Source organism: Stegodyphus dumicola, chromosome 5 (genome assembly GCF_044657685.1).
Source record: "Stegodyphus dumicola isolate Sdum_Otavi_A_Nest chromosome 5, ASM4465768v1".
Taxonomy (NCBI): domain Eukaryota; kingdom Metazoa; phylum Arthropoda; class Arachnida; order Araneae; family Eresidae; genus Stegodyphus; species Stegodyphus dumicola.
In genome coordinates, this window is record NC_140772.1 from 51,742,673 (window position 1) to 51,770,362 (window position 27,690).

Genomic DNA, 27,690 nt, shown 5'->3' on the forward strand with positions numbered 1-27,690 from the left:
CTTTTAAAGTAGAATTTGCATTACTTCTCGCGCGCTACCAAATTTTGCGCGGCATTGACAATTAGGGTAATGAAGGCTTATACGAAAGCTTAAAATTAAATTTAACTTGTTAATGAAAAAAAATATATATATAAATCCCTACAAGGTTTCAAATTCACAAGCGATGGAATATGGAAAATGAAATTTTAACAAACTGTAGAAATCCGAAAAATGAAAAATACGTCACAAATAAAGATCTTGTATTGAAAAGTGTACACAATTGTTCAAAGATTAAGGATACTATAGATACGAGAGATAAAAGAACTGGAAGTGTAATGATTCACTTGAACCCCAAACTATTGTCAATCAAAGGTATTAAAGGAAAAAATTAATAGTAAGCATACAAAAGTATCAACATTTTTTAAAGTATAATCAATAATGTTCCCCTGGTATGAAAATAACATATGTGGAAATTTGACGTGGAACTTAAAATTTTATCCAATTGCGGAGATCCTGTAAATGGCCAAAATGAAGCATCAACACAAAATTGTGTTTCTATAGGTTTACGAAATTTCCGAGTAACAAAGTTTCAAGCGACGATTCAAAATTTCTAATAAAAGTAGGTGTTGAAATTTCATTATATATATAAACTTATAAACCAGGTGCTTTAGATATTAGAATAACGATTGATAATACTTCAATTCGTTATACAATTGATTGATAATACTTCTTTTCTTTTGTATATGAAATTTCCAAATGAAAATCTTGCTTTAGCAAAAGTTAAAGTTGGTGACGTTTGAAAAGGAAATTGAAGACAGGTAAAGAAGTAACTAGTCAATCTTATTTAAAATCTGAATATTTAGAATGGGGGTTTATCCCTTTTTAAATATGACATTAGTTCCTAGACACCAAAAGTTATTAAACAGAACACATGAAAGGTGTTGTATATTAGAATGAGGTTTTCAAATATCAAACACTTTCGAAATCTTTCATAATTAAACATACTGATAAAAACGATTCTGTAATTATATTGAAAGCGGATTTGTCTGAAGAAGTTATAAATAGTATTTTCAAGAAAATGGTTTTAAAATATTTGATTAAAATCTTCTCAAATATCTAATTTTTTTATTTTTATTTTTAATTAAGAACGTTCAGTTTTGGGGACCCTTTTCTTTGTACATTTCATTGTGTTAGTTAATTAGTATTTTTATTATAATCCTTCAGCATTAGTAGCTTTTTCTTCTCTTTCCTTTATTTTTGTCGGTTTTAAATTTTCTCTCTTTTCTTTCCTCTTACGAATTCTTCAGTTTTAAAAACTTTGCAAATAAACTTTCCGTGTTTTACTGAAATACTTTTCTGTTTTGCTAGGAATCTGGTTGTACTTGCCCAGTTAAAACTGTGGCTATCATTGATGCAAATAACAATCTCGGAATGAATTTATATCAACTGTTGGTTGGCTAAGGATGGAAAAAATACTTTCTTTTCGCCTTTCAGTCTCTCAACAGCGTTGGCAATGGTTTTTTGTGGCTCAGAAAACAAAACCTCTAAGGAAATTAGGCTTGCTATTGGCTACAAATTGGGAAGCATCACCGACGATAATATTAAATCAGACTTTCAACAACTTCTGTCTTCGTTGGAAAAAGCTCCTGATAATTATGTTTTAAATTACGCCAACAGCTTATTAAGTCAGAAAGGATTTGCTGTGAAAGAAGAATACAAATTAGTTCTTCGTGAATCTTTTAAAGCTCTGTTAATGGAAATGGATTTTGTTCGCGAATCTGAGAAAGTCGTCAGCCACATCAACGAATGGGTGAAAAACAAAACCAATCACATGATTCCGCAGCTTGTGGATTCGCTTGATCCTGCTACAGTTATAGTAATATTGAATGCTGTGTACTTCAAGGGAACTTGGTCACATAAATTCAATGAAAGGTTAACTTACCGTCAGAATTTTTACAACAAAGGAATGGAGGACAGCATGAAACTAGTAGATATGATGCATATTAAAGAATCGTTTTATTACTCTGAGAAAGGATCTTTTAAAGCCTTACAGCTACCGTATAAAGGAGATGAAATAGCCATGCTTATTCTACTCCCAAAATCCAGAAATGGTTTGGAGGAATTGGAAAAGCAACTGTCTGCCGATTTCTTCAAAGACTTAAAACGTGAAATGCTGCGTAGGGAAGTAGATGTAGCTCTACCCAAATTTCGATTGGAATATTCCAAATCCATGAAAGAGACTTTTCAAGAACTTGGAATAAGGCGACTCTTTGAATGTGGGGCGGAACTAAATCGAATAAGCGACTGTAAGGAGCTGATGGTGTCGGAGATCCTCCATAAGGCTGTTGTTGTTGTAAATGAAGAAGGAACTGAGGCAGCTGCTGCTACATTTGTTGGCATGATGAAATGCTCACTGACATTTAATCCAGAATTTATCGTTGATCATCCATTTGCTTTTGTTATATATGATACGAAATGTGATCTTATTTTATTTATGGGCAAAGTTGAGGAACTGTGAGATTTTCGTAAAAGAGAAAATTACTTAGATATGAATGATTTCAAATGCCTAGTAGTTTACAGAAGATTTTCTTTATAATAGAACATTTAACACAGAGTTAAAAAAAATTAAGTTATTTTTTTAATTGTGAGAAATTATATACATTAAATTTCAATGATAAATAAACAAGTTTTATTATTATTAAATCGTCTCTCTCTTATTTAATAACCTTGTAGAAGAAAATCATTTTCTCTTGTTGCTTATGTTACATTGATTTTGATTCGTCAATCTTCATGATAATATCAAATGATCAATAATGATTTTAAATGTCCTTGTTACGCTCTCGCTGTCAAGTATACCCAACATTCTGGAATTAGCATGAAATTTTTAAAAAAAACTAGAGCAAATGTGAATATTTTAATTCAGAATGTTCTTTCGTGTATTGAGATGAGTCTTGGTTCGATCACCAGTAAGAGCTGTATTATTTTATCACTAAAATTAGATGTGTAAAATTCAGATCTTTCTTGTTCTCTTTACTTCAGAACATAAATTTTAAAAACTTTAAATATTTATTTTTAAAATGATTTCTGATTGTAATTTTGAGAAATACAGGTAAATTTAATATCGAAATTACCGGACTTGTGTTAGCACTTGGTACATATTAATCACGCTGGTCTTACAGATAGTCATGCTCTGATGATCTTAAAGTGAAATGTCTCGACATTGTTTATTTTGGTGTATGAAACAATGTGTCCTAGGATAAGTCACTTTTATCAAACTTTCTATGTTAATTCGTAGGGCGAGAATTGTTAATTCGTTGTAAACAAAAGTAATCATATAATGCAATATAATGCAAATATTAAGTTACAAGTAATTTTTTTAGCATTATAGGATAACTAAAACACATCAACAACGTGCTATTTCATAGCAGTAGAAAAGACTGAGTTAGATCCTCAAGTACTGGACATTGTAATTTTCGGAATAAATGGGACCTTCTCTGATCCATTAATTCGAGATCAGGATATAATAATGGGCTGTATTTTGTCTGGATGCGAAATACGCATTTAATGTAATGCAAGTGAAGAAACTTTATTTTATTTATTATTATCATCATTATTATTATTTCATCAAAGATTACATACGCGGCTAGTAAAATATTTTCATTTTCTTAAAAGAAAATGCAAAATATAATTTTGGGGCCAAAGCATAAACAAAGAATGCATATTTTCAGTTCTGTTTCTCTGGATTCACTTAGATTTTTTTAATATTATGCGATATTATTAATAATAAATGAAGTAATGTTAAGAATTGTAAATAAAGTAATATAGTAAATGAATAAAGTAATGTTAATTGATTAAGAAAGAGAGTGAGTGAGTGCACGGCTATGACGGCTTCCGACCACGAACATGAACCAAACGGAATTATATGCCATCACGGCGGGGAAGACTCCAGAGTAACAAGGTTGAATATTATATACTAATAACAGTTTTTAAATATTGATAACTGCAAGGCACTAAGCGTTATTCTGGTTATCTGCTTTAAGTTCTGAACATTTGAAACATTATAATATTATCCACGGTTGTTTCTGCTTCTTCAGTGTCTTGAGATTTTCTCTATTTTATCAAGATTTTATCAAGGGTTTATCTGTTTTTGAGTGATTTAGTCGTCCACATTGCCCAGGCACAGTCCGCTGGTTTCTTCAAGTGCCAGGTTCTTGTATGTACACAATGGAAGGTATGTAATAATGGTCCGCGTCGCCTTCCTCTCCGCATTCGCAGAAAGGAGTGTCCTTAAGTCTGAATCTGTTCAGGTATACCGGGAATGGTCCATAACCTGTCAAGAACTGTGTTAGGCTAGCACAGTGGGTCTTTATTTCCATGTTACCTTTTAGCAGTAAGCGAAATGTCCTTCGTCCTACCTCTGCCTCTAGAGAATGGCACTTTATCCTCAGTAGTAAAAATCTCTCAAGAAAACAGTGCATACAAAAAAGCTAACAGGAAACATCTGGCTATAGTTTCGCTGGATATCTTTAACAGAAAAATTTCTTGCAGGGAGAACGTTCTGGAAAATCAGCATAATTGTTAAGATTAGCGCAAAACGTGGCGCGCATATGACTGACTATGAGCTTCAAACAAACGTGGAATAAATCTCAAAATTATGTGAAATTTGAAATGGAGTTCCCTTTTGAAAGAAACATTAAGTGTTATTGGAATAGCAAAGAACAATTGTTTTATTAGATTTTACCTTCAAAGAAATATTTCATTAAACTTCTTTCTTTGAATTGGATCACTTATATGATTAATCAAATCAGCTTCTTTTCAAAGCTTTTATTAACTATTGATATTATGTTCTCTACAATAAACATGGAGTTGTTTTCTTAATATGCTTCAAAAGCAGACCGTTTTCTTTGAATTTTATCAATTATAACTAATTTAAATCAGCTTTTTAAAGCTTTTAATAATTATTGATATCATGTTTTCTACAAAACGTTTGGAGTTGGTTTACTGCCCTAGGTTCTAGACTTTCCATTTATTTTAAAATTATTTTTATAATTATTTTTTTTTAATATTTTATGTAGTAATTACTTCTAAAATGTCCTTGTTTGTGAGCATATTTTTAACAATAATCACAATCAAATTCTATGTACTTAATCACAGATTCACAATTTTTACAAATGGAACGATAAAATTTATCATTCGGATAATAATTTTGTATACTTTCTTTTATTAATTTTTACAAATTTTGCTCTCCGTTTATATATACTTATTTTCATAAAGTGATCAGAAAATAGTTGTTTTACATTTTACATTTATATCATTCGGAATCATAAAATATATTAAATATTTAACAGATTTTTTCGTAAAAATAAAGTCCAGAAAAGAAGAAAACTCAAATATGAAAATAATTAATTCGGTGCTTAACAAATTTGCTTTAAAAACTCTTTATTGTCTTTTCAAGTGATCTGTTCATTTGTTTCAATATTTTTTCGGAGCTCATTTATATCAACGCATTCTTTCGTAAACGAAATCTTTCTCCTCTTTTTATTTTTTCTTTCATCATTGCGTGCGTGGATACATTTTGTTTGATATTTCTTGAACTTGGACCTTAAGAGCGCCCGTACTCATAATTATCACTCTTCGTTTTTATCCTGGCTTTACCTTACATATCCAACGCGCTTAATTCCATTTTGACAAATAATTTTTTTTCTTTTTTGAACCCTATTTTTTATCTTCGATGCGAATTCTCACGTGAGAGATTATTATGCACAGAATTCAAATATTTATCCAAGAGTTGAAGTTATGAAGATAGCCTAACTATTGAACAAACAATTTATTTCCTTTTCTCTTTATTATTTTTTCAGTTTTGTAAATTTTTATCTTTTTATCGTATTTCATATCCTTAAAAGTCTTCATTTTTCAGCTCTGTCACTCAATAAGTAACTGGATTGGTTTTTTGAAGATCTCTTCTGTAAATGAATGATCATAACCTCTTTTAAATATATGCTTATATTTAAAAATTCTAGCGATAAAACTGATTTTGAATTTTAGCTTTTAAATTTCTCTCGATTGATATAAATTCCTATAAACCAGAGGTTCTTATTTTTACCGCATTCTTCTACAAATGTCGATTCGTTAGATCGATGATATAAAATGGTTATAATTCTTAACTAGTTTATCTAACAAATGTATAAATGATTTAGTTGTGTTTGCATCGAAATATTTCCTAATTTGTTTTTCGTTTAAAGTCTTATTAAATCGTTCAACTATGGCGCATTTGATTTCTACATTTTCTATAGGAAACCCATAAATATTATTATCTTTAAATAATTGTTGAGTCTTGATAAACTATGTACCCTTATCAGTCTGAATCTTTACGGGAATTTGTTTTTTTAAAATATTTTTAAAGGCTGTTATCACTTCACTGTTTTCCTGTTAATTCGCAAGCATATTTACTACAGCAGTCAATTACAGTTAATAAACAGATTTGCTCCACTATTATATATATTGAAGGATTTTATGGATAATAAATCTGCTTGATTTTGTTCATTATTGTTAGGAGCATATATTCATTTATTTCCTTTCAAAATTCTTAATTAACAGTTTATATTTTGTATAAATATCTTGTTAATGTAAGAAGGTTTCAGTTTCTTTTGGGGGTATTTACATTTTTTTTTTTTTTTTTTTTTTTTTTTTTTTTTCAGTTCTTTAATGTCATAATACCCTTTTTAAGCATTACAATGTACGTCTTTTAAGATTTCTTTCTTTTTTCGAGACCAAAAAAAGTGAATGTTTTATAGCCGCTAACATCACATATACCTTTCGGCATGGGTTTCATGATAATTTTAAGTTTTTTTTTATTCACTAATTATGGAATTTGGAATAGCATCTAATCTTCTATCATATTTTTTATTACATACATTATTTCGAGTCTTAATGTCTTTATTTTTTAAATAACATATAGCATGTGTTTGTGCTATTTTATCAACCCTGTTTATCATTCTTTGTAAGTTAAATTAAGGACTCGTTTTACCCCATTAGAGTTTTACGCCAGGCCCTGTAAATACGAGAGAAATACATTTCAGATGGTGAATTATTAATTAGTTTATTTAACATAGTTCCTTTTTTCATTTATGCAGCATAAATATAAGGCGTTCCTAACATCCATTCACGTCAGTGTTTGATAAATAATCGTTGTTTTACCAAAACTTCCTCCTCTGTCATGATTTTAGCTTTCTGAGAATTTAAGAGAGATTTATAAAATTTATAAGTACGCTTATATTCTTATTTTCTTTCTAAAATATTTAATGATTTATCTAGCATTTCGATGATTCCTGATTCAAATTACTCAATGAGTCTAGAACACACAAACGCAAAAGTAGAGACTGATAACGATAAACGGATATTGTTATAGACTTATCAACTCTTCCGATAAACGTATAAGTTCTAAGTTCTTTTCCATTTATATGGGGTTAAGTTTTCTTCTGTATCTCATTTAAGGATTTTTAAAATCAACACGTTATATATACATTTCACTGAATTTTTCTCTTCTTAATTTCCATCGATTTCTCTCATTATCTGTTGTATTACCTTCGGTTGTATATTAAAAAATATGAAATAATTACAGCTAATCCTTATTTATTTAGGAATGTTGTAATAAGCTTGAGCAGATAAATGACGAATTCAGTTTTATGTCTACCACAAAAGTTTGAATTTAACAAGTGAGTGAATTTCAACAAGACAATCATCACATACAGTTATATTCTTCTTATTTTGATCTAAATCTTCTAACTTTACAAATTCTTTTTAATTATCTGCTGCAAATAATTATTTATTACATTTCGTAGCAGTACTTTTTGTAATCTTTTATCAGTTGTAAACGTTATTATAGCTCCTCTTTGAATACTTTAAAATCGCTTAAATTTTTTAATTAAATCTGAATATCTTCAGGAATATTTTTTATACATATGAATAATGTATTTCAGTTTTAAAGTTTCAAAGTAAATTCATTAAAAAAAAATTTTCCTGAGCCAGGTTCTCCTACAATCACAAGCCTGATGGGTGGATGAACGTAATAGCGTTTTCATTCGGATCTGTAATCTTTCCTTCTTCGTCATTATTTTTAATTTTATAATTTATGTAGAAAGGAATTTTTCATCACGCAAATAATATTTTTCATGGTTCAAATTTTCTGTTGTATTAAATAAGCGATACCAAAAAAGAGAAAGAATATAAAAGGTTTTTAAAGGCTCTAAAACTGCAAAAAGAAACCAAACTAAATTAGGAAGACAAGTTTCAAAAGGAAACAAATATTCATTAGCCGATTATTGATACGACAGAAAAAGGCCACATCTTTCAAATCAAAACCAATCCCATCAAAGCATAGAAGATATTTAAAAGTTTTTGCCCTTGTATGGCCATGTAAATGCTCTTGTTAACATCCTAAAAAGCTCCCGAGGCGGCCTCTTGAGGCCCCAGGGAGTTGTTCCTGGTTAGTGGAGGGCGCAGGACACATGCCTGTTTACCTCTGTTAGACATCAGGCGTCCCCGTCCTCCGTTACCAACCAACTAACCAACCAATGTTTAATTTCAGTAGACTTAAATTTTAGGTTTTTAGAAAAAAAAATTAGATCTATTTTCAGAGCTGTTTACTACTTTTAATGACGATAAAATTGCACAAAAGATTAAAACAAACTAGTGATTAGAAAGGCAAGGGGGCAGCTTAACAGTCAAAAATTTGACAGAGATAGAAATTCAAGAAGAGAAATCGAATGCTGAGGGTAGTGATAAGAAAGAGATAATGTTGGAAACATAGTTAAAAAGATTTTTTTAAAATAAGAGCTTCTTCAAAATTGCTAACTGACAAATACTTAGGGAATAAATTGTATTTTTTAAAAGAACTAACTCAAAAAATTTGCAATAGTTTTAAGCGTAAAAATCATCAGATAATTACGTTACTTTAGACTTACAAGTTATTGAGAAATGGGGAGGTAGATTGTAATTTTGTGAAGGAATATTGTAATAAATTTATTTCCATATATATCAGACATTATTTTAAAATGAGTGTTTGTCTTTCTGAATGTCAGTGAGATAACATGAGAAAAGCATATGAAAGTATAAAAAAACATATTTCTTTAAAAATCATAAAGGGTGAAATTTTGATACCCCTTTTTAGCAAAATCTCAAATGAAAAAGATTCAGAATAGAGAAAGAAAATTTCGAATCTCAGCCAAAACAGAATAAAGAGGGAGAATTTCTTCCTTCTTTATCTGATTCCTACTTCAGTACCGGCTGCAAAAAAAATAGCCAGTCTAGATGCTGCCGGCGCAAATGCTGATGATGGAGTTAAAAATTTTCTTGGATCTAAAACCGTTGCAAAAATACTTACTGTTTGAGAAAATATAACGCACTATCTCTTTCAAAAAGGAAACAGAGGAAAAAGCGGTTTCAAATTCAAAAGCGATAGAAATTATATGGAAAAAGAAATTTTAACAATCTGTGGAAATTCGAAAAATGAAAAACACCTCACAAATAAAGAGTTTTTTAAAAATATTTAGACAATTGTTTAAAAATTAAGGATACTATAGAGACAATAGATAACAGAACTGGGAGCGCTAATTGAACCAATTGAACCTGAAACTATTGTCAATGAAAAGGGTGCGGCAGGGAAACTACCTTATTTTCCACAAATAGTATAAGCGATATCAGTTTAATTTTTTTTCCAAGTTATAGAGAAACACTTAAAGTTTTTTTTTATTAGGGTTTAAAAATAATATTATCAAGGTGGCCTCCGTTCTGGTCAATGCATTGAGATAGTCGAGTTTCGAAGTTTCTTTCCTATTTTTACCAGCATATCAACGGGTCTGTTGTCGATAGCAGCTTGAATATTGTTCTTCAGTTGAGCCAGGGTCTTTGGACGTTAGAGATTTCAGATAGCCTCACAAAAAGAAATCACACGGGGCTAAATCAGGCGAACGCGGTGGCCACTGACAATCGCCTCGTAAGGAGATAAGTCGTCCAGGGAAATATTCTCCAAAAAATCATAGTCCAATGAGGCCTATTCTGGACAATGCACACCAAACAGTCACACTTTCTGTATGGAGAGGATGCTCATGAGATTCTCGGGGATTCGTGCCACTCCATTATCGCATGTTTTGCTTAATGCATGCTGCAACCGGAAAGAGGAAAATGAGCCTCATCGCTAAAGAACACAATGGCGTCATGAAGCGTATTGTCAAGAACGGCTTTGCGTGCATTTTTTCGTGAAAGAAAATCGCGTGGATTAAGTTTTTGCACCACTGCCAATTTATATGAATGAAAATGCAGTACGTTGAAAAGTACGACTTCACGGAGAACAAGCTCTCCTTTTTCGTTCACTGCATGATCGGTACTAAACCTACATGGCATAAAACTTTTAGGTACCGCTCTTTTCAATGAGCGCCACCCCGCCCTTCTCGTAATAAATGTCGCTAGATGGCACGCGTTTCAAATAAGGAAGTTTCCCTGTCACACCCTGTATTTAGAAAAAAAAATTAATAGCAAACACTGAAAATAATGACAATGTTTTACAATATAATCAAGATTTTTATGTTCCACTGCTATAAAACTAACAGATGTGGGAATTTTGACATGGAACTTAATTTTTTATCGAATTGGGGAGATCCTGTAAATGATCAAGATGAGACATCTACACAAAATTGTGTTTCTGTAGATTTACGAAATTCTTGAGTAACAAAGTTTTAAGCGACGATTCAAAGTCGATGTTAAAATTTCATTATTTGTAGAATCTTGTAAACCAGGTGCGTTAGATATTAGAATAACGATTGATGCCGCCCAACCGGTATAGTGATTAGCGTCGTCGAAGGGGCCGGGTTCGAATCCCGGAGAAGGCATGGATGTTTGTAAATGTAGATGCAGCATGGCAGCAGTCTAAATATGCCGCGAGCCGAAAGTCCCATCGTGTGGTTTGGTGGAAGAGGGAGGGATGGGAGACCCTCGGACCCGTCCACCCCGGGGTGCTCTCCATCAATATTGGGGGCGGAACTGAGCTAAATCGCATTGTCACCTTAATGGTGCTCAAGCAAAGAATCTCTAAGATATTCTTTGGCTCAAGGCTGCTGTCAGTGGCAGGTGTATTCTAGCGCTCCTTGCCACAAGGAATTTCGTGGGCTTGGTCTGACTACGTCAGACAAACGGGCATAAGCAACAACAACATAACGATTGATAATACTTTCTTATCTTTTCTATATGGAATTTCTAAAGGAGAATCTTGTTTAAGCAAAAGTTAAATTTGGTGATCGTTTGGAAACGAAGCTGAAAAGAAGTAACTATTCAATCTTGTTTAAAATTTGAATATTTAGAATGGGGACATAACCTTACTTAAATATGACATTAGTTCCTAGATATCAAAAGTTATACGAAGGTACTATAAAACATATGAAAGATATTGTAGATTGGAATGAGCTTTTCATATATCAAACACTTTCCAAATCCTTCGTAATTAAGTATACAGATAAAACAAGAGATTGTGTCATTATATTTAAAACTGGTTTGTCTTAAGAAGTTGTGAATATAATGTTCAGGAAAATGGTTTTAAAGTATTTGACTAAAATCTTCTCCAATATCTAATTTTCTAATTTTTGTTTTTAATTACGAACGTTCCGTTTTGCGGGCTCTTTCCTTTTTATTGTGTTAATTACTATTTTTTAAAATCCTTCAGCATTAGTGGTTTTTTTCTTCTCCCTCCTTTATTTTTGTCGGTTTTAAATTTTCCTTCCTTTTTTCCCCTCTTACGAGTTCTTCAGTTTTAAGGGGACTTATACACTTTAAAACCCGTAAGATCCTCGGATATGTGACTGTTGCAAGAATTAGGATATTTTTTTTTTTATTTTAAAAGCAATTATTTCCAACTTTTTACAGCTGCTTTCTGAAATAGTAATCAGAAAGTTTGTGTTGCCACAAATATTTTTGTAATTGAATCCGCTTTGTGACAAAATTTTTCATCATGCTTCTACTTTGCGCGCACGGTTTAAAACATTCTGTTGCATAATTTAATTCCATATTTAATATATAGCTTTTATAACATTTGGAAACTACTGTAAATAAAAAATTCTAAGAATTTCGTGTTAAATTTTAATTTTGTTTGGAGTTGAGCTCATAAAATGTATTTTATTAAAAAAGTCTGTAATGTTTTCGTGCATAAAATTTTCAGTATTAAAATATTCATCAGATTTTTGATTCAGTTAGAAAATAGTGCATATATAAAGAACTCCATCAAATTTCAAGAATGTGCCATTAGCCATTTTTAAAATATTATTCGCGCAAGGTGGAAACATGAAGGAAAATTTTGTCACAAAACGGATTAAATTACAAAACTATTTGTGGCAACACAAACTTTTTGGTTACTAGTTCCCAAAGCAGCTATATTATGTAGTCAGCTGTAAAAAGTTGGAAGTAATTGCTTTTAAAATAAATAAAATATCCTAATTTTTGCAACAGTCACATATTCGAAGATCATAAGGGGTTTAAGGTGTATGAGCCTCCTTAAAACTTTAAATATAAATTTTCCGCATTTCACTGAAATACTTTTCTGTTTTGCTAGGAATCTGGTTGTTCTTGCTCCGTTGAAACTGTGGCTGTCATTGATGCAAATAACAATCTCGGAATGAATTTATATCAACTGTTGGCTAAGGAAGGAAAAAATACTTTCTTTTCGCCTTTCAGTCTTTCAGCAGCCTTGACAATGTTTTTTTGTGGTTCAGAAAAAGAAACCTCTAAGGAAATTAGGCTTGCTATTGGTTACCAATTGGGAAATATCACAGAGGATAATATTAAATCTGCTTTTCAACAACTTCTATCTACGTTGGAAAAGACTCCTGATAATTATGTTTTAAATTATGCTAATAGTGTATTAAGTCAGAAAGGATTTGCTGTGAAAGAAGAGTACAAGTGGGTTCTTCAAGAATTTTTTAGAGCTCTGATACTGGAAGTGGATTTTGTTATCGAATCTGAGAAAGTCATCAGTCACATCAATGATTGGGTAAAAAACAAAACCAATCATATGATTCCTAAACTTGTGGATTCGCTTGATCCTTCTACAGTTATGGTAATATTGAATGCTGTGTACTTCAAGGGAACTTGGTCACATAAATTCAATGAAATGTTAACTTACCGTCAGAATTTTTACAACAAAGGAATGGAGGACAACATGAAGCTAGTAGATATGATGCATATTACAGAATCGTTTCTTTACTCTGAGAGAGAATCTTTTAAAGCCTTACAGCTACCGTATAAAGGAGATGAAATAGCCATGCTTATTTTACTCCCAAAATCCAGAAATGGTTTGAAGGAACTGGAAAAGCAACTGTCTGCCGATTTCTTCAAAGATTTAAAACGCGAAATGCTGCTTAAAGAAGTAGATGTAGCTCTACCCAAATTTCGATTGGAATATTCCAAATCCATGAAAGAGACTTTTCAAGAACTTGGAATAAGGCGACTCTTTGAATGTGGCGCTGAACTAAATCGAATAAGCGACGCTCCGGATCTGATGGTGTCGCAGATCATCCATAAGGCTGTTATTGTTGTAAATGAAGAAGGAACTGAAGCGGCTGCTGCTACACTTGTTAACGTCGTGGGATTCTCACTGACATTTAATCCAGAATTTATCGTTGATCATCCATTTGCTTTTGTTATATATGATACGAAATGTGATCTTATTTTATTTATGGGCAAAGTTGAGGAACTGTGAGATTTTTCGTAAAAGAGAAAATTACTTAGATATAAATGATTTCAAATGCTTAGTAGTTTATAGAAGAAATTTTTTATAAAAGACCACTTAACGCAAAGAGTTAAAAATATTAAATTATTTTTTGAATTAAAAGAAATTATACATTTATTTCAATTATAAATAAATTTTATTATTATTAAATCATCTCTCTCTTATTTAAAAGCCTTGTCTAAGGAAATCATTTTCTGTTGTTACTTATGTTATATTGCTTTTGATTCGTCAATCATCATGATTTTTATTGAAATGATCAGTAATTATTTTAAATACCGATGTTACACTCTGGTTGTCAAATATACCCAACATTCTGGGATTCGCATGGGAAAAAACTAGAGGAAATGTGAATATTTTAGATAGAATAAAATCAGAGTGTTGTTTTGTGTATTGAGATGTGTCTTGGTTCGATGACCAGTAACAGCTTGGCCGCGGGTGGTCAAATGAGAGCAAAATCCTTGCTTATTGAGAAAGATGTGTAAAATTCAAATCTTTCTTGTTCTCTTTACTTTAATAAATAATAAATAAAAATTAACAGTCTTTATATATTTAGTCTACAATTACTTCAGATTGTAATTTTGAATTACCATTACTTGTAAATTTAATATTGAAATTACCGGATTAGTGTTAGCATGTGGTACATATTAATCACGTTGTTGGATAATCTTGCGCTGACGATCTTAAACAGAAATGTTGTTATACGAATTCGACATTGTTTATTTAGGTGTGTGAAACAATGTTTACTAGAATAAGTCACTTTCGTCAAACTCGCTATGTTAATTCTTAGGGCCAGAATTATCAATTCGTTATACACATAAATAATCATATACTGTACAATATAATGTAAATATTGAGTTGCAAACAATTTTTTGAGTTTTTCAAAGAACTAAAACACATCAGCAACTTGCGATTTCATAGCAGCAGAAAAGACTGAGGCAAGTAATGGTAATTCAAATTTCCGGGTTAAATGGGACCTTCCCTAATCCAGAAATTTGAGATCAGGATATAATGTGTTGTATTTTTTCTGGGTGCGAAATCTGGATTTTATGTAATATAAGTGAAGAGAATTTTATTTATTATTATCATTATTAGCACAATCACTTTGTCAAAGATTACATACACAGCTAATAAAATATTTTCATTTTCTTAAAAAATGCAAAATATAATTTCTCGGACGAAACACAAACAATGAAAGCCTTTTTTTTTCCAGTTGTGTTTCTCATAATTGAGTGTAATTTTTTAATATTATGCGATATTATTTAATACTGAAATGTTAATTAAAGTAATATTAAAAAATGTAAACAAAGTAATGTAGTAAATAAAACAGAGTAATGTTAAGTAATTATGATTAAGAAAGAGAATGACACTTTATACTCAGTAGTTAAGAAGCGCTCACGAAAGCAAAGTACGTATACAAAAAGGCTAACAGAAAGTAATTGGCTGTAGTTACGTTGGATATCGTTAACAGAAAAATTTCTTGCAGAGAGAAAAAACTAGAAAATCAGCATAATTGTTGAATTCAAATCCTTTGTAATGATAAATCTTTGGTTAAAAAAAATGAATAATTCTTTCCTTAGCTTTGAATATAATGGCTGTCAAACGTGGAATAAATCTCGAAATTATGCATTGAAATGGAGTGCCTTTGAAAAGAAACATTAAATTTTACTAGAATAAGCGAAGGACATTTGTTTTATTAGACTTTACGTGCAAAGAAGTATTTTAGTAAGTAATGGAAGATAATTATGGTGAGCATAAAAGCAGTCACTGATTTCAAGATGTGATTAAATAAGAAGTTACATAAAGAAGTTGATAAATGGGATATCCACGTCTAGATGAACTCAAAAATGTTTCTTTTCTTTCTTTGAGAATTGCTAGGGATAATTCCAGCTGCTAGAGAACAGTTACATCGAAATCGTTCACCTCACAGCAACTATGTGTTACAATTTGCAAAAATAATTAGTGTTACTTGTATATAGTGTGTATTCAAACAAAACTTTGACATTCTCACCAACTATACATAAATACATTTTGAAATAATATAAAACATTTAGTGAGGCAAGTTCAATTTTAATCAAAGAAAAGGAAATTCTGGTTGACCTTTTATTTTGGAGGAAGTTTTAGATCGAGTGAGAAAAGTTCTCTGATACCAACGGCACTTTTGAACCGACTGTAGTAAAATTATGTTGCTTTTCCTCGTCTACCCACAAGACAAGGAAGGGAAAGCAACATAATTTTACGAGACATAACACAGAACAATGAAACTCTGTGATGGAGATCCTTTTCAACGATGAAGCGATTTTCCACTTGCACGGAAAAGCAACATAATTTTACGAGACATAACACAGAACAATGAAACTCTGTGATGGAGATCCTTTTCAACGATGAAGCGATTTTCCACTTGCACGGAAAAGCAACATAATTTTACGAGACATAACACAGAACAATGAAACTCTGTGATGGAGATCCTTTTCAACGATGAAGCGATTTTCCACTTGCACGGAAAAGCAACATAATTTTACGAGACATAACACAGAACAATGAAACTCTGTGATGGAGATCCTTTTCAACGATGAAGCGATTTTCCACTTGCACGGAAAAGCGAATAAGCACAATATCGAAATCTGGGAACCGAGTGTACTATGATACGAAATGTGACTCACCCCAAATTAGCGCTGCATCAGAATGCTGAGTATATACAGTCTGTCCTTTAAGAAACAAACAATTATAGTGAAAATTACTTAATATTGCTATGCGAGTAGTGATTCATCAACTTAACTGCAGAGAGAGAAAACAGGCATCTACATTTTACAGCTCGATGGAAAATCCACTCAGCCGTTGCTGTATGCATGTTTCTAAACGAGAATTTCGCGAACGGATAGCTAGGCCATATTGAACCCCAAAATCAAGTTGTCTGTAATGAGCCTGACCTAATGAGAGGTCTGACTGTGACTTCTTTCTGTAGAGATTTGTGGAGGATCAGATGTATGTACCCCAGTTACTCGCAACACTCAGTGATCTTCAAGAAGGCATTAACGTTGCTATGAGTGCATTTCACAACACATGCAACACATTGGAATTACTCTGTTGATGTTTCTCGCTTAAAAGGTGGCAAATATATTGAAAGTTTGTGATTCAGATTAATATCACTAAATATCACTTATGCAGCTATGGCAAAATATTGGACAGGATAATCCTTTCAGTATTAAAGTTATATGCTTTCAAAACCAGGGACTGCTTTGTGGTCACTGGTATTGTGACTGATTAGAGGTGCTTAACCCCCCCCCCCGAAGGGAATTTAGGTGTATGGTGTGTATTGAGAATTCGGCAAAGCACACTAGGGCTATCTGCCTAAGGGAAGGGATGCCTTCGGGGAGGACTTTCTAAGGGAAACTGGCTTGTATACACGTTACACATGGGGAAAACCACGAAAACGCCCATGCAGCCATCCCGTTCGCGGGATTCGAACCTCGAAACGAAGTACCAGTGTTCAGCGATTTTACCGCTCGGCCACTGGTAGGCCTTAAAAGGAATTTAGGAAAGCATGAAGCATTTCTTTTCATATGCGTGTTTTCTTCTTAGGTCGATATTAGATTGTAATTTTTGAATTAAATTTGTATATAACAGCCTGTGGAAAAATAGGTATTTCAAAATAAATATTTCTACCTTTATATGTAATTTATCAAAATATATTGGTTCAAGACTCAAATGTCTAAATAATATTTCTAAAGTTTAAGTTTTAGGTAAATATAAATACTGAAACTAACTTGTGTTTAAAAAGTAAAATGAGATTTATGCATCATTAGAGAACTTGATTTATGAATTTTAAATTTTTTTTTCTGAATATAATGTTAGTTAATTATTCATCTACCAGTGCAATAATTATTAGATATTTATTAATAGTTTTTATGGCTTCTTCGATAAAAAAAAACATTAATTAAGGTTTAGGACATGATATTGGAACACCATATTGCTTTTTATGATGTAATGCTGAAGAAGCTATATAATAATTTTCAAAAAACATTTAGAGAAACAATAATTTTAATAATGAACATAGGAATATTATCATTTAGCCTATGTGTTTTGTATGTTTTAATATCTTGGTTTTGTGTTTCACTTAGGAATCTACTTCACAGAGCAGAGTATTTTGCTTTTGGCAGAGCACATTACTTTTGACGGCCGATAAAATTCTAGCATCGTTTGTTGACAATAGTAATTTTCTAATGAAACTGACGGTGTTTAAAAACAATTGGCGTCGTTTTAGAAATGTACCATCCATACTCTCAAACTAATTCTTTTCTGGCAGTCTACGTGTAATAATATTTCGTAAAAATTGAGCACACCGTGATGATATTTTTCAAGTAATAGCATTGAAAGAAAAAGCTATTGATTCGGACTTTGTTGTTGTCAGTGGAGATTGTGTTTTGTTGTGGAAAAAGTTTTGTTTTGGAAAAAGGAATTTTTGTATATATTTATTTATTTATTTTATTTATTTATTTATTTATTTATTTATTTTTTCTGTGTGCGTGTATACTATATGCGTGTGAGATTAATGGAAGAAAATTTGTTTTACTTTTGAAGTTTCTGTAACGGTACATTTCATTTTTTTCATTTCACTTTAATATAAACATGCATCTAGAAAAAAATGTTTCACAAAAACTCTCAGAGGTTTCTCTGAATAATTTTCTGTTCGAGTAATTCGATAAATATATTCTTGTTTCGTTCTCACATTTGCAATAGATCCCGGAATTTTAGGAACAGAAGCTAATATACTGAAAAATTGAAGTTATGGAGACGATTAACGTTAAAATTGATAAGTGTAATCTAATGAGCCATAGAATGCAAACGAATCCAAAAGCCAATGTATTAACTGTTTGTATAAAAACATGAGATTAAAAAGACTGATGAAGAACACTCTTCTGAATATTTGAAACTTGTAGTATTCCGTGATATAATTTCGTTTGATTAACAAGATTATTTAAAGTAAGAACAGATATATTGTTGAAATAAAAATGTACATATGTCACTGTGTAATAAGCAGCAAAGGATATTGTATATCACTATAAATAAGAACTAAATTTGATAAATGCTGAATACTCTATAGCGCTAAAATATCAATATTTGTTCCCGGGGTTGATGTGATGGAAATCTATGTCTTATATCAGCCGAAACTGGATGAAATCAAAATATCTCCAATATCTAATGAAAATTAGTAAGTATATGGAAAATATGAAAGGTACTATGACAGAAACGAACAAACACCTTTCTGTTAGCCGATGGCTCGTGAAATTCTGTCCTGTTTCAGAAGAGCTCAAATCATTCAAGCCACTGAGCTCAAATCATTCATTTAATGATTTACCACAAATAAAGATACATACATCCTTTGTCAGAAAAGTTCCAGGACAATTTTTTTTTTATTTCTGAGTTTGCAGTACTAAAAAAGGAACAAATGTTGTTTTTATGTTACCTGGTATGTATTCTTACTTGACATAGTCTTGGCCATGTTTCCACACAAACGTACTAAGGTGGTAGGGCTGTGCTTGGCAACACACCGTTCATATTGTTGTCGCATTCATTAAGGTGGCACAATGGATGCTGATTGTAAGGAAAGAGTGAACATTAAGTTCTGCGTTAAACGCGGGAAAACTCCTGGTGCAACGTGGAACATGATTAAGCAAGCATATGCAGTCGAGGCTCTTCCAAGGAGTGGCACAAAAAGGTTTCGTGAAGGCAGAGATTCAGTGCAAGACGATCCCAGAGCTGGGCGCCCGTCTATAGCACATACCGATGCAAACGTGGAGTGTGTAAGGCAGTTATTGCAAGAAGACAGTCGTGTAACTATGCGTATGATATTAGAACTGAATTTGAAATGAGATGTGTGTCATAAGATTTTACGCGAAGATTTAGGGAAACGGAAACTTAATGCAAGAATCGTCCTTTACTCACTAACAGATGAATAGAAAGAGGAAAGACGAAGAATTTCTGCTAAACTATTGGATTCCCAATTTGTGTCAAAGATCAGTGTGATTTTTTTCTTGTTCCTGTGAGTGAAAAGATGACTGAAAAGAAAGCTTCATCACGATTATTACAGACAATCCAACGGGCTGTGTTAAATGAGCTTGCAAGCATCGCAGTTGAAGATTTCCCTGCTTGCTTCCAAGACGTCCAGAAACGTTGGCAGTTGTGTATAGATAGCCAAGGAGACTACTTTGATAGCAGTTAGGATCATTACTTTGGTAAATGCAAGTTTCCATTTTTTACGACCTTTGTCCTGGAACTTTTCTGACAAAGGATGTAAATCATACCTGTGATAGAAATTTCTCTTAAATTCCGAAAAGCAATAAAATGTAAAAGAAAACAAAACGTAAATCGATACATATTGATTAAATTTTTCTCAAATGGTTTTAGGGTTATAAAGTTGTTCATCTTTTAGCATCAACTCTTAAAATGCACAATACTGACGTTAATCAAACAAACGCTAATTCTGTTATTACTATTGGTAGGTTAGCAGAATTATTATATTCATCATAAAGAGGAAACTGAATCCCGCCGGAAGAAACATATTGTCGTGAATCGTTTGCTAAAGCATAATAGAAGTTTATTCCTTTTCGAAGAGAGAGACAGTTCTAAACATTTTTTACTTTTTATTTGTCATCAGTTACTTTTTAATTAGTGTCAACTGCACTACTGTACAAAAAACCAGTATAAATAATATTCTTAAATAATTCTTTTTTATACTGGGAAGTTTTCCACTTCCAATAAAAACCAGGTAACAGTACTAAATGTCTGATCAGATTTAGAAGCATAACCTAAAACTAACAAATTTGATTAAAATGCGAAGATATATAGAAACTTAATTCACAAAATGGGTACTGTTTCTTTAAATAATATCATTTTACTGAAGAAAGAATGAATATTTAGTAGACAGCGTAGGGACATTACGCGATGGATTTTTTTTTTATTTTAATTTTTTTTTTTTCAATGCGAAATTTAAAAGAGTTTTAAATTATACTGCTAGTGTATATTATACAATTTCTGGAATTCCAGATTAGAAGAAATGTGTTGTAGAGTCATTAGATTATTCTGAAGACGTGAAAAACGTACAATGCTTTTCCCGGGACTCGAACCCTGGGGGTCTAGGACTTTTCGCCGTCGCCATTTCACCGTGGCCGTTTCGCCGTCGAGACAGGTTTTCCTTTACATGACTGCATTTTATCTTGCCGTATTATACTCGTATTAAATTTATTTAGTTTAATAATTATGTTTACCTTTTGTATACTTACTAAAGGTTGCTTGTAATATATACACTTGTTTCAAAGTACAAGATATAAAGAAATTAGACATAGCTGGAAAACTATGTCAGTATCAAAGAGAATTGGGGCTAAACCTCTGATATAACAGAAGTTAAATTTTCGATTTTAAAATTATGCGGGTACAATATTTACATTATTCGTCAAAATTGCTTGAAATTTTAATCGGCTAGTTCAGAGAATCACTCATACAAGCAGGAAATTCACTTTTTTATGAAATCTGAATGGAAAACGGAATTATTTTGTAATCTTGTGAGCACCTTACTCTCTTAAAATTAATATGTCATGTTTAACTCTGTATAAAACTATACCCAGAAACATTTTATATATTATTTTATATAAAATATTTATTAAATTAAATTATTAAACTATTTTAATTTAAATCAACTTCATATAATACGAAAAGATATAATACAGTCGTGTAAAGAAAAATATGTCTTGACTTCGAAACGGCTCACGTCGAAACGGTCACGGCGAAATGGCTACAACGAATAGTCCAATTCCCAAACCCTGGACCTCTCGAATACTCGAGTAAGCTTCCAGTTACACCACGAAGGCATGCAGAAAGGAGGGAGAAAATAACTTGTAGTATAAAAAAATATATCATTTCTAAGTAATGGAAAACAGTATGAACATGAGGTCTTTATACAATAGTCCGCGCTTATATTTATATATATTATATAAAAATGCCCACTTTCACAGTATTTTAATGAGGTAAATTCAGGAGTTCGTTTATGAACGGTTCATAATATTTCTAGAAATTATTTGCCCGATAATGTATCCCTAAACTTAATACTCTGAGGGTATACTTTCTGAGCATTAGTAGAGAATTCACTGATTCTATCATTATCTTCTTGAGGAAGTTTATCACATGATGTATTTGGATTACTTTCCGAAACGACTGAAGGGAATGGGGTATTCTGCGGAATTTTTGTTTGCTCCTGAAGAGGAGGGTACTGTGTCTGTTCGCCATTGCAATCGATTTTTATGATGAAATCATCATCACGGTGAAATTCATCATAGATTTTTTTTTAAAACCAAACCCAAGCTATCTGGTGACTTGTTGCTATTTCTCTGTCATTTGGCAAATTCTATAATTCATTTCGATTTTATTTGTCAACTTTACTTCAGTTTCTAAAATTCATTCTATAATGTTTCCATCATATTAACTGAATTTTATCACAATAAGCGATGTATTTTCTATGTTTCTCGGTATTAACGAGGGGAATTTTGGCAATTCGATAACAATATCCGAATGGTAATATTAACCGCGATCATATTAAGCGGCATCTCTAGTAAAAAGCTATTCGGTCTTACAATTAATTGAATGAGTCGGGAAATGATTACTTTCTACCTATGATACTTTAGCTTAGTTCCCATATTCATCCATTTATTCGTCAAAAATCTGTTTTTCCCTAAATACAGCAGAAAATGTGCACTGGGTATCCATCCTAGGGCCATAGATTTTCTTAATCAAATCACTTCGCTTGAATGTATTGTAATGGCAGTCAAAGAATGTAGAATGCAGTTTCGTTCTAGTTATTTTTATAATTTAAACAGTTAACAGAAAAAAATGGGAAATATAAAGAGATTCACAACTGACATATTATCCGTACACGAAAACGTAATATAACATGACTCTAGAAAAAATGTTCGAGCAAACGAACAGGATGTGTTAAATTTTTTTATAGTATCTGTGTATTGAATAAAGGAAAATTTATAAGAACTTAGATAATTAATGAAAGAAATAAAATCACTATGAAATAATTTTAAAAAGATCAAAATATCTCAAAGAAACTAATTTGATTCCAAAGAACCAGTATAGATAACATGTGTAATAGAACAGTGGAATTAAATCATAGTTTTGTTAGAGTGTCACAATTAACGTAAAGAGAACGCAGCTGGAAAAATCTTTCTGTTATATAAAACAAACCCCCCCCAAAAATGGAAAAAACTTTCTGTTATACCAAAACTACATTCTTGACAGTGTTCTGGATTGTTTAAAAAAGAAATTAATTAATCAGAAAAACAATAAAATGTATTATCGGTAAAATACTTATTACATTTCGTTGTTTTCTTTAGAAGAGGAATAATACTATCGGGACAGGGAATCCAAAAACGAAAATTAGATAAATAAACATTTTAGTTCCAAAAAAGAGTCATTAAATTAGTAATACTGTTAGAGAGGGATAAGAGAACGTCTATTAGCTAATATTCGTTTTAAAGGAAATTATTATTTTAAAAAGAAAATGCATTTTATTTAGCAAAAATTTAACGGAAAATTAATTCATTAATTTTAATACACCGAGATGAAAGTTTTGATATAATGAAACTACTGATGATGTCTGTTTTCAAGACCTTTCAATAATTCTTGTGATGGAATATCAAAACAATTTAATGTGAAAAGAAATCATCACTGGCATAGGGACGAACCCTTAGTTTCTGATCAATAAAAGAATTTATGTTTGACAATTTAATGAAACTATTTCAAAGAGTAATAAGAAGATCATACTGATTCTGTAGATCTGATGGGAATGCAGAAATTCCATCTTCCGGCAATTAAAAAATGTTTTGGAAGGAAAGGGTAACGTTTGAAAAATTACTTTTCACCTTAGATATTAATTGTAAAACTACTTTTGCATCTGAGAATCTTCCAGAATATCACATTTCTGCAAGTAAAAATTTCTTTTGTCTCACACATTCATTTTTTTTTTAATTTGCTAAGGGATCATTAATATAATTATGTGAAAGAAAACTCAACTCAAATGAGAAGAAGAAATAGCTCTGCTTTAAAAGAATAGTCATCTAAATCATTTTTGTTAACGAATGGCGGATTTAACAATCGTTCGTGTAATTGGTTGAATTATTTGATTTTCTAAAATTTTTGTTAATATATTTAACGTTAGAAACGATATTATCGGAGTGTTAATGCAGCCATTTGACTGCTCCGTATACATTACGTCCCATGCTTGTATCATCTAAGCTCCTTGGCAAATACACTCATGTCCATAAATTAAGGATAATTCGGAGTCACGCAGAAATCGAACACTAAAATAAATATATCACCTGTAAAATTACTACACACATCTTCAAGAATCATATGCAAATTTCAGGAAGTAACTAGATGACACCGATGGTACGTCACAATGACGAGAGTGTAAGAGAGTGATATATAAGGAATACAGGCAAAGAAGTAAAATTGTTCGCAGGAGCTTTATAAGCATTTCAGTGCAATAACCGAATAGTTATGACACAAAGGACGCATTTGGATGATTTTTTACGTGGTAGAATTATCGGCCGTCTGGAATTTGGGCGTACCCAACTGGAAGTATCAGACGAACTTGGAGTTGCCCAGAGTGTCATCTCCGGGCTTTGGCAACGATTCCAAGATGATGGTAATGTGAGTAGACGTTACAGCACAGGTCGCCCCGGAGTTACAACGCCGAATGAGGACCGGTATTTGGCAGTTACTGCCAAAAGAAACAGGCGGAGCACAGCCTCAGACCTGTCTCGTCAGCTCTCTTCAGCCACTGGTACGACAATTTCAAGGTAGACCGTGTACAGACGCTTAGGGCAGATTGGTCTATATGCTCGTAGACCTGTCAGATGCGTTCCACTTATTGCAACTCACTGTTCCCTAAGGTTAGCCTGGAGTGGAAAGCATACATTGTGGACACCGCAACAGTGGGCTTGTGTGATGTTTTCCGACGAGTCCAGGTTTACTTTGCAGTCTGATTCTCGCCGGACTTTCATATGGAGACCTCCAGATACCCGTTACCACCAAGAAAACATCATTGAACGACACCGTTACGGTGGTGCAGGGGTGCTCGTTTGGGGTGGAATTATTCTGGGTTCCAAAACTGACCTGCATGTTCAAATTGGAACCATGACAAGCCAAATCTATCGGGACGTCATTCTGGAACAACATGTACGTTTGTTTCGGGGCGCCATGGGTGAACAAATTGTGTTTATGGATGACTATGCCCGTCCTCACCGTGCAAACATCGTAAGCGAATGCCTTCAATCGGAGAATATCACCCGTATGGACTGGCCATCATTCTCACCGGACTTGAATCAAGTAGAGCACGTGTGGGACATGCTTGGCCGACGAGTTGCAGCCTGTCAACTTTCTCCTACATGTCTACCGGAACTTCGGAGAGCATTGCTTTTTGAGTGGTGTAATATCCCCCAAGATCAGATCGATAATTTGATGCTCAGCATGCCTAGGTTTTGTATGGACTGTATTGCATCGTCTGGGAGACATACAATGTATTAATAATCATACCAACCATGTAATATTGGTTTTTTGTAAATAGGTTGTTTTTATAATTTGCTCCAGGGAGAAAAAATAGCTAATTTTTTTTAATAATATCAATCATATAGCATCTTTTTTTGCTCTTTGCCTTTTGTTTAATAAATAAACTTTACAAATAAGTCAAATTTGGTTTGCTTCTAACACTTCCTTTGCTTGATTTTGCATTATCCTTAATTTATGGACATGAGTGTATTATCACTGCACATAAGCTTGCATTGGCTCACATAAGTGAATGTCAACTCATAAGTCACCAGTGACCTATGTCTGTGACAGTCGTCGGCGTTCTTCGGTTTAATTTAAATTCAATATCCTCTTTGAATTTACTGTGTCACCTCTACAGGGAATCTTCAAAAGCGTAGGTCTTCAGTAAACTCACACCTGTGCCTTTTACCTTTGGTTTAATTTTGTTTTAATAATTTGTCTACTCAGTGTAATCTAAAATACATCTTATTAGCCCTATCGTAATATTTATGCAGAATCTTTTACTATTATTTTACATTTTTACTTTGGATTTCTAGAAATAATAGTCATCTGTAGACACTGTAATATATTTTTAGATGTTCTCTAGTCTACGCATTTTACATATTGTAATGAAATATTTTTTTGTTTTGCTTAGGAATCCATTTTTACTTCTGAAAACGATGCAATGGCTGTGGCACAAGCAAATAATCATCTGTCTGTGAATTTATATAGAGTGCTGTCCAAAGAAGACGGAAATGTTTTCTTTTCACCCTTCAGTCTATCAACTACCTTGGCAATGCTCTTTTGTGGTTCCAAGAGTAATACATCAGAAGAAATGCGAGAAGTCCTTGGATATGAACTTGCTAACATTCCAGATGAAAATATCAAGTCTAGTTTTCAACAGCTTCTATCTCTTTTGCAAAAAACGCCTGATAATTATATTTTAAGTTACGCAAATAGCTTGCTAAGTCAGAAGGATTTCAACGTTAAAGAGGAATACAAAACAATCCTAGAAGAATCTTTCAAAGCCTTGTTGATGGAAGTGGATTTTGTCCATGAATCACAAAAAGTAGTTTCGCAAATCAATGATTGGGTGAAAGACAAAACAAATAACATGATACCTCAACTTTTGGATTCTCTTGATCCTGCTACAGTTCTAGTGATATTAAATGCTGTATATTTTAAGGGAAACTGGTTGAACAAGTTCAATGAAAAAGCAACTTTTCTTCAATATTTTTATAATAAAGGCATAGAAGACAACGCTGTACAAGTTGATATGATGCATCTCAAGGAATCGTTTCCATATTTTGAAAATGAATCATATAAGGCTGTGCAACTGCCATACAAAGGAGAGGAAATAGCCATGCTTATTTTACTCCCGAATTCAAGAAATGGTTTGGAGGAAGTCGAGAACAAATTGTCTTCTAATTTTATTCAAGATTTCAAACAAAATATGCGGAAAACAAAGATTGAGTTGGCATTACCGAAATTCCGATTGGAGTATTCCAAATCCATGAAAAATGCGTTTCAGGAATTGGGAATGAAACGAGTGTTTGAATGTGGTGCTGATCTCAGTGGAATAAATGACTCCAAGCAACTAAGTGTGTCGGAGATCATTCATAAAGCTGTTGTTGTCGTAAATGAAGAAGGAAGCGAAGCAGCTGCTGCAACAGCTGTGTGTGTTATGTTATGTTCCTTGTCTTTTGATCCTGAGGTCATCGTTGATCATCCTTTTGCTTTTGTTATATATGATACGAGAAGCGATCTAATATTATTTATGGGTAGAATTGAAGAGTTAGAAGAAGTAGTCTACAAATAAAATACAGTCTAGGTAAATTTTCTGTTTTACACATATTTTGAAGAATTTTCTTTGCGCTAACTGTTGTATTTCAAAGAACTGAATTAGAGAAAATTGGAACAATTTTGACATGCTATTAAAATATAATTTATAATATTTTATTGCTCATTAGCAGAGCATGGACATTCCTTTTTTTTACTGTATAAGATTCTGCTATTTCTTCAATGTCTGTAAAAATTAATTAAACACTTTTATTTTATTTTTTCTGTGTGAAAATCTTGACTAGAATGAATTATCTACGGTCTACTTATGTAATTGATTGTATTATTGTTCGAAAATAAATTACTCATATATAACAAAATAATGATTAATTTGTTATACTTTAGTTTCAATATATTTATATAATTCCAATAAGCACTTTTATATATATTTAATCATGACGTATTTTTTCTTTTAAGATTTATTAAAATCTGATTTCAGTTTATTACGAATTCCTCTACTTAAAGTGATAAATTAGATTTCATATCCGGCTTAATATTAAATTTGTCACAGCAAATTT

The 27,690-nt window shown here is 32.2% G+C and overlaps 1 protein-coding gene and 3 pseudogenes across 2 annotated transcripts in view; all 4 read left to right on the plus strand.

Annotated features, from left to right (window-relative positions):
* The window catches only part of LOC118195672 (iripin-2-like), a 202,379-nt gene extending 174,884 nt beyond the window's left edge, over positions 1 to 27,495 (plus strand). The window contains exon 2 of the mRNA XM_085816649.1: positions 25,989 to 27,495. Within this exon, the coding sequence (XP_085672775.1) occupies positions 26,019 to 27,152 (1,134 nt within the window). The 5' untranslated portion in view covers positions 25,989 to 26,018 and the 3' untranslated portion in view covers positions 27,153 to 27,495. The remainder of the gene's footprint in view (positions 1 to 25,988) is intronic.
* LOC118195673 (intracellular coagulation inhibitor 1 pseudogene) overlaps positions 1 to 27,690 on the plus strand; it is a 215,465-nt pseudogene that overhangs the window by 174,999 nt on the left and 12,776 nt on the right. The gene's annotated exons all lie outside the window — the stretch shown is intronic.
* On the plus strand, positions 444 to 2,682 carry LOC146997099 (iripin-3 pseudogene; annotated as a pseudogene).
* LOC146997100 (iripin-2 pseudogene) lies at positions 12,575 to 14,285 on the plus strand (annotated as a pseudogene).